The sequence below is a fragment of the Lutra lutra genome, chromosome 9 (genome assembly GCF_902655055.1).
Source record: "Lutra lutra chromosome 9, mLutLut1.2, whole genome shotgun sequence".
In the NCBI taxonomy this organism is placed as follows: Eukaryota; Metazoa; Chordata; class Mammalia; order Carnivora; family Mustelidae; genus Lutra; species Lutra lutra.
This window is the reverse complement of record NC_062286.1, coordinates 62,411,970-62,429,818: the sequence shown is the minus strand read 5'-3', so window position 1 is coordinate 62,429,818 and position 17,849 is coordinate 62,411,970. Positions and strand designations below refer to the sequence as shown.

Genomic DNA, 17,849 nt, shown 5'->3' with positions numbered 1-17,849 from the left:
CTCTCTTCAAAGGGAAATAAAAAGCATCATTGAGAGTATTTTCATAAATTTTTTGTTGTTGTTGAACAATGACTTGGGTCCTAAATAGGCAGGAAAAAACCGATCCGGTTCCAACTAACGTGACCCTCTGTGGCTTTCTCCTTTGCGTCCCTAGGACTCTGTGTTATTATCATACATTTGGCCTGACAATCCCAACTGGATAAGTAAAAAGGAGATTTGTCAGCTGGAACAAGTCCTTAACACTTTCATCACTCCAAATGCCTTAAAATCATATCTTAGATTATAATATTTGATTGAAACTCAGGATTGGACCCTTGATTAGCAATGCCAGTTTCACACACACCGTGAATGGGAAGGCCACTGGTGAGTGCCGAAAGGTATCTGGCACAGCTCCAAGGATCTCACCTGCACCCTCCCCAAAAGGCTTAAAGGGGAATCCTTTTTTTGCTGCTCTGAACTTCCTAAAATTTTGCTTTCAGAGCCAGTGATGTGCTCATGCTCCAATATGTTCACACCATACTGTTACCCTCTCTTCTCATACATCAGGTCAGAGAAGATGGCATTTCATCTTATAATGAGCATACAACATACAGTTTTCACTATCGCGTTTTAGTATTCCTATCAACTAGATATTCTAGATCGTGAGGGCAGCTAGTGTAATCATAATGTCAATGAGAAGGGCTGTTACGAATGAGACTAAAGATTACCTCAAAAGAGCTGCTTTGAAACTGGTAATTATTACCAGCCCACTAATAGCAAATGATGCATTACAGTTTCACCATATAATCTGTGTTTCACTCGGCTCACATCAGTGCACCATATTATATTACGGTGCTCACAGATTCTCAATTCCTAAACTGCAGTCATCAATAAATGTGTTACTTGCCATAATTTGTGAAATTACTTTGTTCATAACATCTTTGATGGTTTAGAAAGACCAGAATTGATTTCCTGTGTGGCAAAATTAGGGCTACATTGATTTATTGATGTGTAAAATATAATAATATTCTTCATTTACTCTGATGAAAATCAACTTCTCAATTTGAGAGCCTCATTGGGCATTCACAGGGATTGTTTTGATTTAGAGCAATAAGTGGAGACCTGGCCCCCAGTGCAGGAACTCCAGGCAGCAAACGGTTAAAATCGGCTATTAGCTCACCTACCAGCTGTTATTTTATTTTATTTTACTGTATAGGAAGGAGTAACCCCATTTTTAGTTTGCCACCAATGCTAAAGAGACCTGTGATCTCAGCCTCAGGATTTAGAAGAACAAGGTCTGACACCAGGGCTCCGAACCAGTCATTTCTTTGGCCCTTAGGCTTCCTATCTGTAAAATGAGCATAAAAACAGTACCTGACAGAACTGTGATGCTCAGATGACAGATGCTTATAAAAGCCACATGTAAACTACCTGGACCAACGGGAACGTGAGTTTTCTTTGCTCCCAGCCTTGATGAGTTCCCTAGCGTGATGACCGACCAGGTCGCATGCCCAGAATGGCTTCCAGAAGAAGGCTGGAATCCAGAATCCAGGCCTCACCTCAGGCCCAGCAGAGGCCCTGGCTAGAGGGCAGCAGGTAGGGGCACATTAGGGCCCACGACTGTGCTCCACCAGCAGGGAAGCCACAAGGTAAGGGCTAAGTGCTCTGAAAGCCAAGGGAGCAGCTGGTTAAGGCAGCTGAGTGGCCTGGGGGTCAGCTTTGCTCCAGAGCTTTCTGGAGTTCCACAACCCATCTCCACATACCTTGTCTGGTCACTCCTAAACTGGTCCTGCCAGCATGGGCACCAGCAATCTAGGCACCCTCTCTTTGAGGGAAGAGGGGAAGCAGACAAGGGCTCTGTATCAGGCTCTTAGCTTCCCACCCCTCGAATCCAACTCCCTGCCCTCAGGAGGGTCAGGGGAAGAGAGAGAGGTGAACTGTTTCCCAGGCCATCAGCCAGTGGCCACTCAGCCCCACCCTCCTCTCCACCACCCCACTCCCCTCTTTTCCCTTCCCTCCACGGGTGGTTCTGTTCCCACGGCCCAGTGCGGGGCCCCAGGCACCCCCAGCCAATCGAGGAGCGCTCTCCCCACCCAGTCAGCATGTAGGGACTCGAAACCATGAGTCCAACCCCCTAAACTCTACAGTCTGTGACCTAAGCCAGCCTTAGGCCCAGCCTGGTGTTGGGGAGGGGGTGGCAGAAGTGGTGTTTTAACCCCTCCACCGCCCAGCCCTCGGGACTGGAGGACTTGTGAAATTCACACAATGAGTCCTTGTTACCTAGGATTACCTAGGAGTTAACAAAACAAACAACTGGCTTCCAATTTGGTCTCAGGGCGCAAGCCCTGCCCTGCAGACACCATTCACGATGGTTAGGTCTAGCCTTACGTCTCCCATCCCACCGAATAACCAGGCCCCTCTCTAACTGAACACCTGCAGCATCTTGTTCTTTTCTTTCCATGACACACTCCCCGTTTCCTTTCTTCTGTCCACAACAGGTTAGTTTTCACACACTTTCAAAGTAAAAATAACATTCCTTAACTAAAGATTAGATGCCGCACTTCTTTTTTTCAGGAAGCTGCTTTTTTGTGTTTGGGGTAGAATCAACCCCCACCCCCATCCGACTTTGTACCATGCATGACTCATATCATTTGTTACTCCATAGAAAAGCAAACTGAATTACCTTCTAAAACAACATCTTTTCAAACACATTTTCACCAACATACAAATCTACATTTCATAAAAATTTCCCCACCATAAAATTGGTTTGAACAAGTACGTGGATGGTGTTAGTGGTAGTGATGTGGGTGACGGTGGACTCTGAATTTAAGCAACAAGGCTGTGCATTTGTCTCTAAAACTAGGAGAAAAATAAGTAGAAATTGCATATGTATGCACATATATAATGCACCATGTGGATATACAAATATACCATGCTTCAATACACACGGAAATGCACATATAACACACATGAGCACAGCTCTAAAGTAACTCTACATTGACTTCTTTTGGTTCTGGCCTCTGCTAACACGGACTCCATGGAATAAATTCCAAGTCCTAAATGAGGCCATGCAAGCGAATGTCCAGCAATAAAATGGGGCCGGAACACACAGATGGTATATGGTTACCAGCCCTGGAGACAGCTAAGACCCTGGGGAGGCCACCTCCCTCGCCCTCCACCCTCCCTACCTCCCCCTACCTCCAGGGATGAACTGCTGTCAGTTCTGTGTCTCCAGTGAGGAAAGGGGAGGGGGGAAAAAAGGAGGGGGTGTAGAATGGAGCGGGAGAGAGGGTACCAGTGAGTAATGGAATAATGCAGATGAGAATGCCAATCTGTTTTGAAAGTAACTCTTTTCGGTACTTAAAAAGTAAGGGTAATTTCCAGAAACTCTCAGCTTTATACACATGGACATTTGTAGAAGAAATAATAATGCTCAACTTACAAATACCCTGCGGGGCATATTCTGCACTCATCCCGGGCGTGGGGATTAGAGCTCCGTGTGCAGAACGAGGGGAGGACAGGCCCCTCCAGTGCAGAAGTTTATCTGTGAAAGAAACCCAAAATCAAGCACTAAAGCTACAAACAATGTGCATCGTAAACCACAGGATATCACATTTCAATTCCATTAAAATAGATTAACATCATTACAACAGCCTTGCAGATAGTTAACAGGCCCAAGGCCTGCATCAAACAAACAGCGATGAAGTTATTTCCACAATTTTGTTTTGTTTTTGATTTTGGTCTTTTTAGACAAAAGAAAAGGGGTTTGTTTTAATGGGGGGGGTTGGTCTTTGGTTCCTTTGCTTCTTTGTTATTGTTTGTTTATTGTCTTACAATAAGAGACGTGTAAATAGCAAGGGGAAAATTGGTAATACTGGGGGTAGACTGCAAAAGGGAGGGGATTTATCTGCAAGGCTGGTTTACATGCATACATCTACTATAAAAGACAAGCCCAAACAAAAAACAATATGCAAGTAGGAAATAAGTGGATCTGTGAATCATTCCTTCTAGAACAGAGAGGCCCATTCTGTCTTCCCTGTCCCATTGCTCCCTCTTCCCAAGCTGTGCTTAGGACAGCGCCTTCAAAGACAGGGAAATCGTGGGCATCGCGGACTTGGTTGGGCAAGAATCTAGAATAGATTCTTCTCTAGAATCGCATCAGTGGAATACCCCACATAGACACGGCTTCTTACAACACAAAGCAGTGGAGAATAAAGATTAGACTTCTGGGGTCCGAATAACTTTGGCCAAATCCACATCTTGAGGGTGAGGAATCCTACTCTTACGTGACAAGGAGAGAACCAAGCACCCAGAAAAAGTGGCCCACCTTCTCCATTCTACTGCACTTGGTCGCTCTCTGGTGAGGAGAAACAACTTCTCACACTAATAAACATAAATCTAGCAGCAAATCAAGCATTTCTAGCACTGAGACTTTTGTGAGAAAAGAAATATTTAGTTTGTGCGACCTGGGGATTACATGGTTTATGTGGTAAGTTCCTAGTTTTTCCAAGTCCACCTTGAGCCAACCAAGCATGGAGAGGTCAACCTTGAGACAGAGTGTAGATCGATGGAGCAGGAGACACTCAGTGTGTTCTAGAGGCTGGGAGGTTGTGATGATTGGGGGAGGAGGGAGAGAAGAAAAACAGACTTTGATGGTGAGTAAACAGAGTATGTTTTCCATTAGCTTAATATTAAGAGCACTTAAAAGTGTTGTTGTTAGACTCTAGGATAGCAGGTCTCAAGTGTAAAATACATCCTGTTCTCCTTATAGAGATTCACGCTGCCAAGAACAGCCAGGGCAGTCAGCACAAGGCTCCCTTTCATGGAGAGCCCGGTGGGTAACAATGGCGTGGTGCTCGTGGAAGATCTTATACTCTGTTGTTACCAGGCCTGCAAAGGAGGAGATTGCTCTCGGAGACCATCTCCAGAGACACATCCTCCGCTCTAACTCCAAACAAAATAAATACCACAAAATGAACCCGTGAAAAGTGCAAAGATTGGACTTTAAAAAAAAAAAAAGTAAGTCTTCATTTGATCGTTTATATTATAAACAGGGTATTGAGAGTAGAGGGTAAAATTCACTGCAGAATTAGTCATTGTGTTTTTCAACAAGAAGTCTGAGAACCAGGGCACCTGGGTGGTTCAGTGGGTTAAACCGCTGCCTTCGGCTCAGGTCATGATCTCAGGGTCCTGGGATCGAGTCCCGCATCGGGCTCTCTGCTCAGCAGGGAGCCTGCTTCCCTCTCTCTCTCTCTCTCTCTGCCTGCCTTTCTGTCTACTTGTGATCTCTCTATGTCAAATAAATAAATAAAATCTTAAAAAAAAAAAAAAGTCTGAGAACCCATCTTTGCGCTTGCTCTTGCCTTAGCCATTTCCTAAGTTTGCTCATCATGAGACTAAGATGGAAATCCTTTCCTTAGGAGACCCACACAACTGAGGTAGCTCTGTGACCCTGGCAGAAATGCAGCATGGGACCTGGACCCCTGCACGGGGACAGTCTGATTTCAAACTCCCTGCCACTTCCTCTGAGAAGAGCCTTGAGGTGCCTTGATAGGCCTCCAGCAAGAAATGGGAGGGCTCTTCACCTAATCTAGGTCTGACTACTCACATTTACCTTCGGTTGGCAAACCTGTCTACAGACTCGTCGGCCCTGAGCAAGCCGAGCTTCCGGGGGCTGTCCACTCTTCCACAAGGCCAGGCCATGTGGCAAAGCAAGGGCTCGTCAAGAACAGTATCTGGGTATCTGGCACCACGACCCTGCTTTTGGCTTTTGAATTGTAAGAAACCTTCAAGATCCTCAAGTCTATGCCTTCATTTTACAGATGGGGAAACTGAGACCTTGAGAAATTAAGTGGCTGGCCCACAGCTATGCTGACTGTTGAAGTGAAGATTGGAATCATCTCCTGACTTCCCATCCTGTGCTCTTTCCTGGGATATCCATCTAGCTCTTCCCCTGGTTCCCGCCCAAGAAGTGCCAATGTGGGGGGTTCCCTTTCTCCTGACCCGTTAAGAGAAACAATTTCTCCTAACAATGTCTTGGGAGAAAGTCCAACCCAAAGGTGCTCAGTGGGCCTTCTGAAGGTCCAAATAAACTGACTGAGCTTTAAAACTGGAAACCGACACCTGATCTGCTTCCTGAGCCTCTTAGCTTCCCACCCCCCTCCACCCCACCCCCCCCACACCCGCCCCCAACCCAGATCTCTCTGCTTTCACCCTTTACCGCTGCTTCCCCTGCAGAATTAGCCAGCTAAAGAGAGACAAACTGTTCCTATCAGCTTAACAAGCTATTGAGAGACCCATCCTTGCATTTCTCTTCCTCCAGGAAGAGTGTCAAAACAAAGGCAGTGGGGAACCCCAGCTGACTCTGCAGCCTCTCCCACTGAACACATTCCCCTTGGTAAGTAGACGGCAGTTCTCACTGGAACTGAAAATGCTAAATTGTTAATCGCCTCCCTAGGGTTTAACTTTTTGCAATGATTTCAACATGTTTTAGGCAAAGTCTCACAATGAATGCTTCTAAGCATCTCACTCAACAAGCAGGTCTACCTGCCTGAGCCACCCCTGGCTGAAGGCCTTTGCTCTTCATTTTCCCCAGGGAGTGGTGGGCTGGAAAGTGAGCAGTCTGGCTATGCTCTCTTTCGTTTCCTTGGTGGCACTCTCAGGGCAGCGGTTCCAGACTGGAGGCCCAGTATCAGCATTCCCTGGGAGCCCGTTGGAAATGCAAATTCTCAGGCCCACCTCAGACTCACTGAATAAACACCTGGGGGTGGGGGCCGGGCGGCAATCTATGTTGAACAACTCCTCTAGGTGATATGTGGGCACAGTTCCAGTTTAATCCTAGGATGAGGGAGGCATAGAAGCTGGAAGCATGTTCTTCTGGCAGAGATCCAGAATGGCTACAAGACTATCGTCTCGGGGCGCCTGGGTGGCTCAGTGGGTTAAGCCGCTGCCTTCGGCTCAGGTCATGATCTCAGGGTCCTGGGATCGAGTCCCGCATCGGGCTCTCTGCTCAGCAGGGAGCCTGCTTCCCTCTCTCTCTCTCTCTCTGCCTGCCTCTCCATCTACTTGTGATCTCTCTGTCAAATAAATAAATAAAATCTTTAAAAAAAAAAGACTATCGTCTCTTCTGTCTGGGACTCACCTCCTTTAGAACAGTCAAAAACAGAGCAAGCTTGGGACATAGCTAAGAATCCCTTCATGTGGAATCTCAGGGCCACCCTTTCTCAGTGACAGGACAGAGAACAGACCCAAGCTTTCCATCCAACAGGGAATGCTCTTTGCACAAGACAACATCCAGACTGGTTTATGTCTGACAGATGGTGTCCTCACCACTTTCACCAAAGCTGAAATGTTTGAGAAAGCAGCTGTGGCACACGGCAGGGACAGAGTAGGAGCTGGGCTCTGTTTCCTTGTCTGGACTCACAAATGTGATGTGTTGCCCTCTTCTGGATCGGTCTTTTCAAATGCCTGTATGCTTCTAGCAAAAGGTGTGTTAACCTGTTCTGGTTCACAAAGTTCTCTAGAGACCCAGCATTTCCACTTGGGGCCTTGGAAATGCCTTATGCATTGTTAAGTTACAATGTGTCTTTACGGCTGAATAAAAAATAATGAATCTTATTTTTCAGGTCTCATTAAAAATCTGCAGTAAATTGGGAATGGTTTTGATTTAATGTTTTACACTGGTCACTTTACATTTCTATATACAATGGGTACCAACTTTGGATGCAGAGCTCTCTCAGCCCTGTGGGATGTCCCTGGAATTTAAGGTCCTTAAATCAAGTTCTAGGTTTCCTCAAGAGCATCTCAAAGACTCCTTTATTATTGCCATGCTGTTTGTTTCTGAAATTAATCACTGGGTATGAAACGCAGCCACACTATAGTCTCCTCATCGACAAGTAATATTGTTGATCTACAAAGGAGCCCAAACAGCTAAGTACGAAGCATCATTTACAACATGCCTGATGACTGTTCTGGTGGCCAAGCTTTATCAGGTATTAAACCCCCCCAGGCCTCTCTAGCAGAGTACATGGACGTATAGATGTGTGATATTTACTATAATGTATACACATGTATATGTTTCCTTTCTTGAACGTATGTTTGGTTTTTCTTTTAAGAGATTTTATTTATTTATTTGACAGAGAAAGAGATACGGGCACAAGCAGGCGCAGTGGCAGGCAGGAGAAGGAGAAGTAGTCTCCCCACCAAGAAGACAGCCCAATGCCGGGCTCCATCCCAGGACCCTGGGATCAAGCCGAAGGCAGAAACTTAATTGACTGAGCCACCCAGGTATCCCTTGAACATACGTTTTTAGAAAACTTCTCTGTTCTTCCAACTAGGTAGGGCACAAAGGTAACAGAGTTGTCCCCATGTAGAATGGGTTACCTTGGGAAGCTATTACCTACCATTCACTATGGGTATTGAAGAAAAGAATGACATGGGGCACCTGGGTGGTTCAGTGCGTTAAGCCTCTGCTCAGGAAATGATCCCAGGATCTTGGGATTGGCTCCCTGCTCTGTGGGAAGCCTGCTTCTCCCTCTCACACTCTCCCTGCTTGTGTTTCCTCTCTCGCTGTCTCTCTCTGTCAAATAAATAAATAAAACCTTTTAAAAAAGAAAAGAAAACGAAAAGAATGACAACCCACCATGATGGGGAGGGAATCTCGATATTGGGTGATAGGCCAAAATAAAGGACCCTGACCCTCTGTTCCAGTTCCAAAATTCTGCAATCCCCTCTTCCCCCAGCCACCTTACCGACTACACTTAAAAATTCATCCTGAAAGTTTAGACGGATTGTTGAATGAACCAATTCCCGTTCTATCAATATTAGTGGATCCAAATCACAGGATTTGGATTTGGATTTGGATTTGGTTTGTTGTTACCAAAATAACAGTAGGGCCGCTAGTCTGGGACAGAGGCTTCTTTAACCGGAAAGCAAATCCACTAAATGTCTTTCTAGCTCTTGACCTTCCGTTTACAATAAATACCAGCTCCTCTCTGAGATTCTGTGACTTATCGCAGTATTATAGAGCAAACATTAGCTATGCCGGTGTCTTGAGTCATGTCAGTCTAAACTGAAAATGTACCAGGTTTATCATCGCTAACAGACTTCTTAATTAACCTTCTGATATTGTCAAAATTGCATTCCCTTTTGTTCTAGAAATGAGCATTTTACACAAGCATTTTTTCCACCATTGCTTTTTTTACTAGCTGAGGTTTTACCAATTGTGATGTATCGTGTACAGGGGTGCCTGGGTGGCTCAGTGGATTAAAGCCTCTGCCTTCAGCTCAGGTCATGATCCCAGGATCCCGGGATCGAGCCCCACACTGGGCTCTCTGCTTAGCAGGGAGCCTGCTTCCTACTTTCTCTCTGCCTGCCTCTCTGCCTACTTGTGATCTCTGTCAAATAAATAAATAAAATCTTTAAAAAAAAAAGTGTATCCTGTACAAATGAAAGCAAGCAGGAATTCTAGAGATATCACACTTAACAGAATTTCTCTGCTGAAACTTGCTCATGATCTCTACGTTCCTTGATACTTCATCACTGACTTCATTTCAACAATTATACATGAAAAACTCTTCTTTTTTGACCAATTCTATCCTCTTAGCTGAGCCTTGACTATCTAAAAACTAACTTTACCTTTTGAGTTCTTACTGTAGGAACTCACTGAATGAGGGGAGGAGAGATGCCACTTTTCATGCCCCTTTATCTATAAAAATGCAAAAAATGCGAGCTACCAATCTGTCAGGCCTAAACAAAATTTCTGCAGTCTGTGTCTTTAACATAAGCAAAGCATATAATTCAAAAAAGAAAAAAAAAGAGCTTGCTTTTCTGAAGAATAACTAAACCAAAGACATTGTGCTCCATCTTTGTGTTGAAATGCAGATTTCCCACTAAAAGGCAAATCCTTCATTTCAAAAGGTTGAATAGGATGGTACTTAAAAAAAGAATTCCAGCTGGTTAAATTTAGGGTGTTGAAAAAAGTGCACTCCAATAATATTCTTTGGCTCTGTGCCCAAAGTATTTTCACTTGATTGTGAATTAGATAAATTTTTATTACACTTCAGGCTTTTGCTTTAGAATGGTGGAACTTATCAAGGAGATTGGAAGGGCAGCTATATAAAGACAAATTGTCTTAGGACTTTTTTTTCCCTTTGTTTAACTGTGTACCTCACTGCGCAAAATGTGTCGCCCAGGTTAATTCCATTCATTCATTCTTCCATGCATTCATTCAACAACTATTTACTGAGGGCCTGTGAGGCCCAAAGCAATGGGCCAGCGTCTGCCGGTAACACAAAGAAAACCGAGACACAGACTTCCCGAGGCAGCCTTCCACTAGTAGAGAAGATAAGGCCTGGACAGAAATCGCTCCACTCCCATGCAGAAAGTGTGTTATGAGAGAGCCACAGATAAACTGCTACGAAAATTCAAAGGAAGAGAAATTACTTCCACTTGAAAGGGAGGAGAGCGGCTTTCAGGCAGAGGTAACTTACGAACTGCACCTGGAGAGCCAAGAGGAAGGAACTTCTAGACAAAAGCAAAAGTAGGTATAGATGCTCAGAGGAGCAAAGGCCAAGGTGTGCACAGAGCAAATGGGGGCCCAACAGGTAGTTACAGTGAAATCAAAATATTGTACACCGATCCATTGAGTTGACGACAGAGGATCTGCTCATCTAAATAAACCCTCTGAGGACTTCTGCAAAGTCTTCAGCTTTGACAAGTTCATACTTCCAAATATCACATTTTCTTAAAAGAAGCGACACAGCCCTGCGGACGCTTGTGAAACTCTTCATGGAAGTTCGCCTGTCCTGTTTTGTCCCCGCCCCCCACCTCCATTTTTCTCCCCTGATGAATGGTGGGTGGTCCGCTGAGGCAGAATTCACTGTTTCATTTCTCTGAGTCAGACAAACAAGTGTTGATAGCCACGTTCTTCTTCGCGGTATTGCCTCCCTGGCTTAAATAATCTATATCAGATGTATCATTGGCAGTTTAAGATGGGCTTGTACTTGCGGACACGTTTTCAACAAATGACTGTGAGAGAAATGTGGAGATTTTCATACCCTGCTTTGTCTCTTCAATCACCGATTTGACCTTCCCTCCAAATTTCCCCCTTTCTTCTCTTCAAAGCCACGGGGAAGGTCGGGTCCCTTCACACTCCCCCACCCCCTGCTCTGAGTCCTTATTTGAGCATTTTGTTTGTCTGGGGTGGAGTGTTCATGCATGTGTGCGGGCGTGCGTGCGTTTGCACATGTGCACATGTAGTTTTGCTTTTACCTGGGGTCTTTCTTTCTCAGGTTATTTGGGAGAATAGGAGAACTACTTTTAAAGATGCCCAGGCCCATGAGCTGCACTGACCCTCACTGTCCAGATTCTTCTCTTCCTTTAAGACATCAGGGACTCGCTCCTCTGGAGAGGCCGCTGGCATGAAGTCAGGAATCCAGAGTCTTCCATCCTCACTCTGCCACTCACCAGCGGTGCATGACCTTGGTAAATCCCATCCCCTTTCTGACAAGTGTTCTTGTCCTTAAAAAGAGAAGACTGGATCCGATGGATGACTCCCTCCAGTTTCCCAGGCCAGTCGGAGTCTCTCTGAGACCAGATGTAGGAGAGGAGTTTGGGATGCAGTGAAGAGACCTGCTATGGGCCATCCTAAACACTGGCCAGGATGGCCTGTGCTCCTCATGCCCTCGCAGGGACTAGCAAGAACCTACACACCAGTGTGGGCTGGGTTCAGCTGCCAGCCTAATTCTTCAGCTCAGAAGGTAGGCCTGGTGGTGGATTTCACCTTCCTGGGACACAATCTTGCCAGGCTCACCTGTCTCAGCTTCAAGGAGGAAACCTAGGTGGGTCCAGAGCCAAAGAGACTGAAGGTCACAGAGAACCAGGAAAAAACTTTCCACAAACTCAGGCTAAATGTCAAGGGAAAAGGTCTCAGCTGTCCGTGCCAGACGGCCAGTGGCAAAGCTCGGCCTCATGCCAGAGCCTGGCACCCACAGCTCGCGAGGGCACACACAGGACTCTAGGAAAGCCAGAGTCCTTTCCCAGCCACCTCAAACCAGGGCAGCAAGGCCCCAGGGTCCTGTGGTCCCTGCCTTCAACCAATGTGAAGGTTTCCTGGAAAGCCATGTGTAAAGTGAGTTTCTGTAAATGGAATCGCATTTGCTAACCAACATAATTTCAGAGATGTTTCATCACCCTTCCAGGCCCATCGAAAATTGGCAGGGCTTCTAACATTTTACCTTTTAAGTGCTTCTTCCTCCACCCCCTCCCCAACCTCTCTGTCAAGTAGTTAATGATCTGTAAACAAACACTTTAAATTCAGTGGGGGAGCTCACTATTTAAAGGAACCCTGTGGCGAAACCTTTTGAAAAGTTAACAATCTTTTCTGTAATGTGAAAAATCACCCTCTAATTTATCAGTTGCCGTTGATGAGATTTTGTGGGTATTGGGCTTCCTTAAGGTGGGGCTCAGTGCAATACCTCTGTGGTGAGAAGGGGGCAGTGATCCAAGGAGCTGCCCTGAATTCCTTTCTGTCACCCAAACTGTCCAGCTTCCCACAAATACACTCACAGATACCACTCATGCCCCCCACTACCCACAGGATAAATGAAGAAAAGGATGGAAAATCATGCTCCCAGACACCTGGAAAGCATTGAAAACCACACTTGAGTTTCTCCTGACTTAAGTAGAGGGAGGGAGGGAAAGGCATTTGGGCCAGGAAGATGGCTCCAATGAGACTGACCATTTGCTCAGTGAACGTTTAATTCTGATAACACCGGCCAGAGCAGAGGACTTGTCTATCAAAGCCGGCAGAACATGCAACTCCCAAATTACTCTGAAGAGGCCACCCCGAGCCTTTTTATCTGTGTCAGTTCACGGCAAACATAATTTCTGCCTCCACACCACCATTTTCATCAGTCTCAAGAAAATACCAGAATAAACTTAAAAAACTTAAGCTTGGCATTTATAAAGAGACCCTTGATGTTTTCAAGTGTTCTTGGGTGTTGTGGAGGAGGAGGTCGACAGGCTGGGGCAGTGTGATGCTGGAGAGACAAGGGAGGGCATAGGCATGGTTGACCACCCACGGAGCTGGAGAATTTTCTAGTCTTATCTTCCAGGGCTGATCTGTGCAGCCATTCAAGGGAAGGGGGCCCCAAAGGACAGACAGCCCCAGGTAGGCTGTGTCAAGCCTCCCAGCCCGGCCCTTCTTAAGAAAGGATATCCTTCTTCTTCCCAAAGCATCCTCCTCACATTCTGGCCCTACAGTAATCCTGTGGGATGAGGGAAGGTGTTATCCTCACCTCCCCAAGGAGGAAGCAGAAGGTGCCAAAAGCATCCTGCTGCAGGTCATGAAGGCAGGGCTGGAGCTCAGAGTCCAGTCCACCTTCCTGGGGACCAAGCTTTGCCCCTCATCAGCACTCACCTTAGGAGCCCTCAAGGTGAGCCAAGGCAGGGTGTGTTGTCTAGACACAAGTCTAAATGCCATTTACAGGCAATCACTTGCCTTTCTGGGACTATAAAGTGGTGTGTGTGTGTGTGTGTGTGTGTGTGTGTGTGCGCGCGCGCCCTCCCACCTGCGTTTCAGGCAGTGGGGAAGGCATAGTCTTCAGGCCAAAGGCTCTGTGACAATCTTGGCCAAGAGATTCTTAGAACCAGAACTGGCCATTCTCCAGAATTAAAACCTATTATGTCCTATGGTTAATACAGAAGTGCTCGGAAATTATGAGAACTAATTTAAGGCTTCAAAGCTCTACAAACTAAAAAGAAAAAAAAAATGGTCTAGCAGGTCAGGCTCTGACATTTCTTTAGGAACAAAACTAGGCTGCCCTCTTGCCTGAGGTGAGATTGAATCAAGGAGGGTTCTGGTCCTGTGAGGCCAGGCCTCATCCCAAGGCAGCTAGTCCTTCTTTCAGAAACAGGCCTCTGCCCGCCCACAAGCTCCTCCAACTTCTGCTACTGTCTTCCTCAGTCCCTCAGCACCTTCCCTCCTTCTGGGTACAGAGCAGCCAAGCTCTGGCCTCAGCCCTAACCTCCCTGACAGAATCCCACAGAACAAAGGAGAGGAGGACATAGCCTATTTATCTGAGGCCTATTTTCTTGGCTTCCTAGTCATTTTCCTGGCTTTTTACCCAATTTCTAATCCTTCATTTATACCACTAACCAACCTGGAAAGAATTTCCTGAATAAAAAAGAGATGCCACATGTATCATCTACACTCATTCAAGAGTTCCCAATCCAGCCACAGGGTGGGTGTTGCTAGCTGTTCTTGGCTTTACTAATTCTGTTGATTCAGCAAGGGTAACACCCAGAGTTATCAGACACCTCCAAGCTCTTCAAACCAAGAACGCACCATCTCAACTCCTTTCTACCCAGTGAACAGGTTCACTTGGGGGCTCAGCCAGTGGAGACCTGGCCTCCCTGGGCAAAGGGGCCAGAATCCCCTGTCCCTATTCCATAAGGATCAAGGGGGGGGCGCATATAGGGATCCAACACTACAAGGGAGACCCTGGAATCGTTTGTCTTTGGAATGTCTCTAAGACAGCTGGCGAGATGAGGTCTGAGAGGGTTCGCTTTCCCAGCTGCACTCTATTTCCTGGTGGTCCCAACCATGAGACTGACCTAGAGCCACCAGTGTCAGGATCTCTTATGTCTACCAAGAACGGAGACACTCCACTCTCCCTAAAAAGCCCCTCAGGCTGAAATCCTTTTACTTCCAGAGCCTCAACTTTCGACTGCTGGGAGAAAGCCCCCTCTGTCACGGGCCCACAGATCTCCACCGCCATGGTGCTCAAACCTTGTCAGGCGGTGGGAAGTGTGGACAGCAGAGCTGATGCGGTTTCAAAGAGGCCGACCAGGCAAGAACCGTCCTGTACTCCTGCCCCAGCTCTAACGCAATAAAATGTCTTTTATCAGTGTAATTCAAGGCAAAGAGTCAAGGGTCTGTCACCATTTTAAAGAGGCTTATTACATGGCCACAAAAATTTGCCTCAGGCTCAAACCTGGCATGTAAGATATCAGCGTGGGACAGGTTCTTTTGATTTGATTTTATTTTCTTACAAAATCTGAAAATGAAACGCTTCTGTCCCTCCCTTCTACCAACCGTTTTTTGATTTATGGGGAGGAGGAAAGAAATCTGAAGTTGACAGGTTGGGACAACTCCACTCAGCTTTCTCACTCAAAAGCTGCTTTTGTTCAACCATACTTTGCATTTATGGCCTGAGGCTCTTGGCTGACACAGGCTGGCTCCTCAGTGTGAGAGGGCTGTGGACTTCCCCAGGAGGAGGCCCCACTGAGATTACCCAGGGGGGGTCCCTCCCTTACCTAGGGCTGGGGGCATGGACAGACACTCACACAGGGCCCTGGGTAGACAATGGAGGGGATGACAAAGGCTATGCCATTCCTCCATCTTCAGCTCTGCACTGCATTTCTCCTGGGCCCAGAGTCCCCCGTGATCATCATGCATCCACCGGCACGGGTTCCTCCACTAAACTCCCAGACTTCTGAGAACCAAGACGGTATTGTCCACCTCTCATGGCCCGACACCACCCTGGGCAGAGAAAAGCCTCTTAAAAAACAGTCAGAACCTGAGCATTGCTCAGTGGACTTTTCTTCATGTTAGAGAACTCTTTATTCTCCACGAGCTAGCTGGATGGAGCTGCACGGAGCCAGCAGCGACCAGGGGAAACTTCCCTCCCTGAGGTCACTCCAGTAAATGATTCACTAACCAAGGAACCTCCAGGTCAGCCTTGACCCGGGAGATGATTACAGCCCCTTGAAGGTGGCTGCTGGCCCATCAGTTCACTGTACAATTTTGGCAATCTCTAATTGTATATTTACTCAATGGTTGTTATGGACAATCAGGTTAATAATTCACCTTCCAAATGCCATATAATTACAGTTAGAAGAGTTACAATCAATGTCAGATTTTCTTAAGTCTTCTAATGAACTGGCCCCAATTACCTAATCTGGGTCCCTTTCCTTTCCCTCTCTCAATTTTTTTTTTTTTTTTTTTTAGTAATCTCCCACACTTTCCTCTATTCTCATCCCCCACCTACACCCCTATCTTTCTGCCCCAAGAGAAAGAACAGTGTGAAGTTCTTCAGTTCAAATAATTCTATTTAGAACCCATGGTTTTGCTACACTAAAAGGGCTTAAAAACCAGGCTAGGAAGCTGGCCATGGAAGGTGCAGAAAAGGCTGGCAGGCTGATCTCAGCTGCCTCCCCGTTTCAGATGCAGGAGAACACCTGCAGCCGCCCACACCTCATCACCCATGAGTTGCACCATATCCTGGCGTGGCCCCACGGAGGCCTGGGAAAGAAAGAATGCAAAGGCCTGCTGTGCTCTGTGAGGCCCCAGGCTCCCCAGCCCAAGGCCTGGCAAGGGCTGCGGCATGTGAAACCATGGCTGTGGGCTTTGGAGACAGCCCCACAGATTCCCTGCCCACCCACAGGCCTAGGCCCCCACCTCTGCTTGGGACATGCTAGAGGGCAGAAAGAGAGAAACATGCACCCTTAAAATAAAAATAGAGCAGGAATCCCAAGAACAGTGCAGACATTCAGACCCCAGGGCCTCGTCTCCATCACTCAAGAGCTAAACCAGGCCCTTCACACCTTTGTTCTGTGGCTTTAATACAGTATACCTCACCCACCACAAGCAGATGACCTGCTTTCAAAGGCCAAAGCAATATCTGTCCTCTCACAAAAGGGCAGTGTGGTCAGCTGACCTGGCTTACCAAGCTACACGCTGCAGGGCCTGGCAGGGAAACCCAGGCAAGGCCAGGGTCCTGGAGCACAGCCAGTGAGTGTGGAGAGGGGACCAAGGTGATAGGTCTGTCCACTCCCCACTCCTGGCCAACACTGATTGCGGCACGGACAGTGTTTCTTCTCTGTTTCAATGGGTTGTGACTTTTTAAAAGTTTTCTGGGTTTGGGGTTTTTTTTTGGATGTTCCACCCCTCCATCTTTCTCTTTCCCATAAGTGCACACAACCCAGGGCTCCAGTGTTTTTTAAAAGGTGCTTTTTTTGCCCCCACAGATGAGATTCACACCCACCTACCTTCCTTCCTTTCTTGTTTCCTTCCTTCCTTCCTTTTTTTTTTTTTAAGTAGGCCCCACACCCAGCACAGACCTCAATGTGGGACTCGAACCCACAACTGCTAGATCAAGACCTGAGTCAAGATCAAAAGTGGACAATGAAAGACGGAGCCACCCAGGCACCCCGAGATTAATTTCTTAACAGACCCCCAGTACATTTTCTGTTAGGGTGGGAGACTCTTTTGACCACCAAGGTGTTGTGGACTCATAAGAGCTCAGCATGCTTGTATAGGAAGTGGACTGGGAAACACCCTCCCAGCCAGCCCACCATGCTTGTTCTCTAACTCACAAAATCCACCTAGATACAAAGAGCATCCCTGTACCCTCCAGGCATTGTAGGAATGGGGATGGCCTAACATCTCCCAGCGGAGGGCTTGGCTGTCGCTTTCAGATGGAACGTTCTATTCATTGGGGCACTTCTGACACCCAGAATTAGGGTCAGACTCTTAAGGAGACATTTCTATACATTTGGAACATTTGGGACAATTTTGTCTACAGAGCTTAGTTTGGTTGGAGTTTTTGTGTTGTTCGTTCAGGTTGTGGTCTCTTTTCCTCCATAAAAAAAATAAATAAATTTGAAGCTGTATTTGTTTCCTGTTCGTGGAGCGGACAGAAGGAGGGTGTGCAGTGGAGGAGGAGTGGGGAGAAGGCTGATAGATGGAGCAGGGCCGAGAATATCCGGAATTGGAGAAAAGTGAGAAATGGAGCTTTTTCTTGGCTTCCAAAGAGTTGTAATTTCTACCGCCACTGCTTAGATCTTGGGCACCAGGCAGAGAGAGT

The 17,849-nt window shown here is 46.7% G+C and overlaps 1 protein-coding gene across 8 annotated transcripts in view; it reads right to left on the bottom strand.

Annotated features, from left to right (window-relative positions):
• The window catches only part of BCL11A (BCL11 transcription factor A), a 102,832-nt gene that overhangs the window by 12,159 nt on the left and 72,824 nt on the right, over positions 1 to 17,849 (bottom strand). For 6 of the 8 annotated variants that reach the window (XM_047744540.1, XM_047744538.1, XM_047744542.1 and 3 more), the window contains one exon: positions 3,422 to 3,523. The exons of the other annotated variants lie outside the window; for them this stretch is intronic. In XM_047744540.1, coding sequence (XP_047600496.1) covers positions 3,422 to 3,523 — 102 coding nt within the window. The remainder of the gene's footprint in view (positions 1 to 3,421; positions 3,524 to 17,849) is intronic. 8 annotated transcript variants of the gene reach the window in all.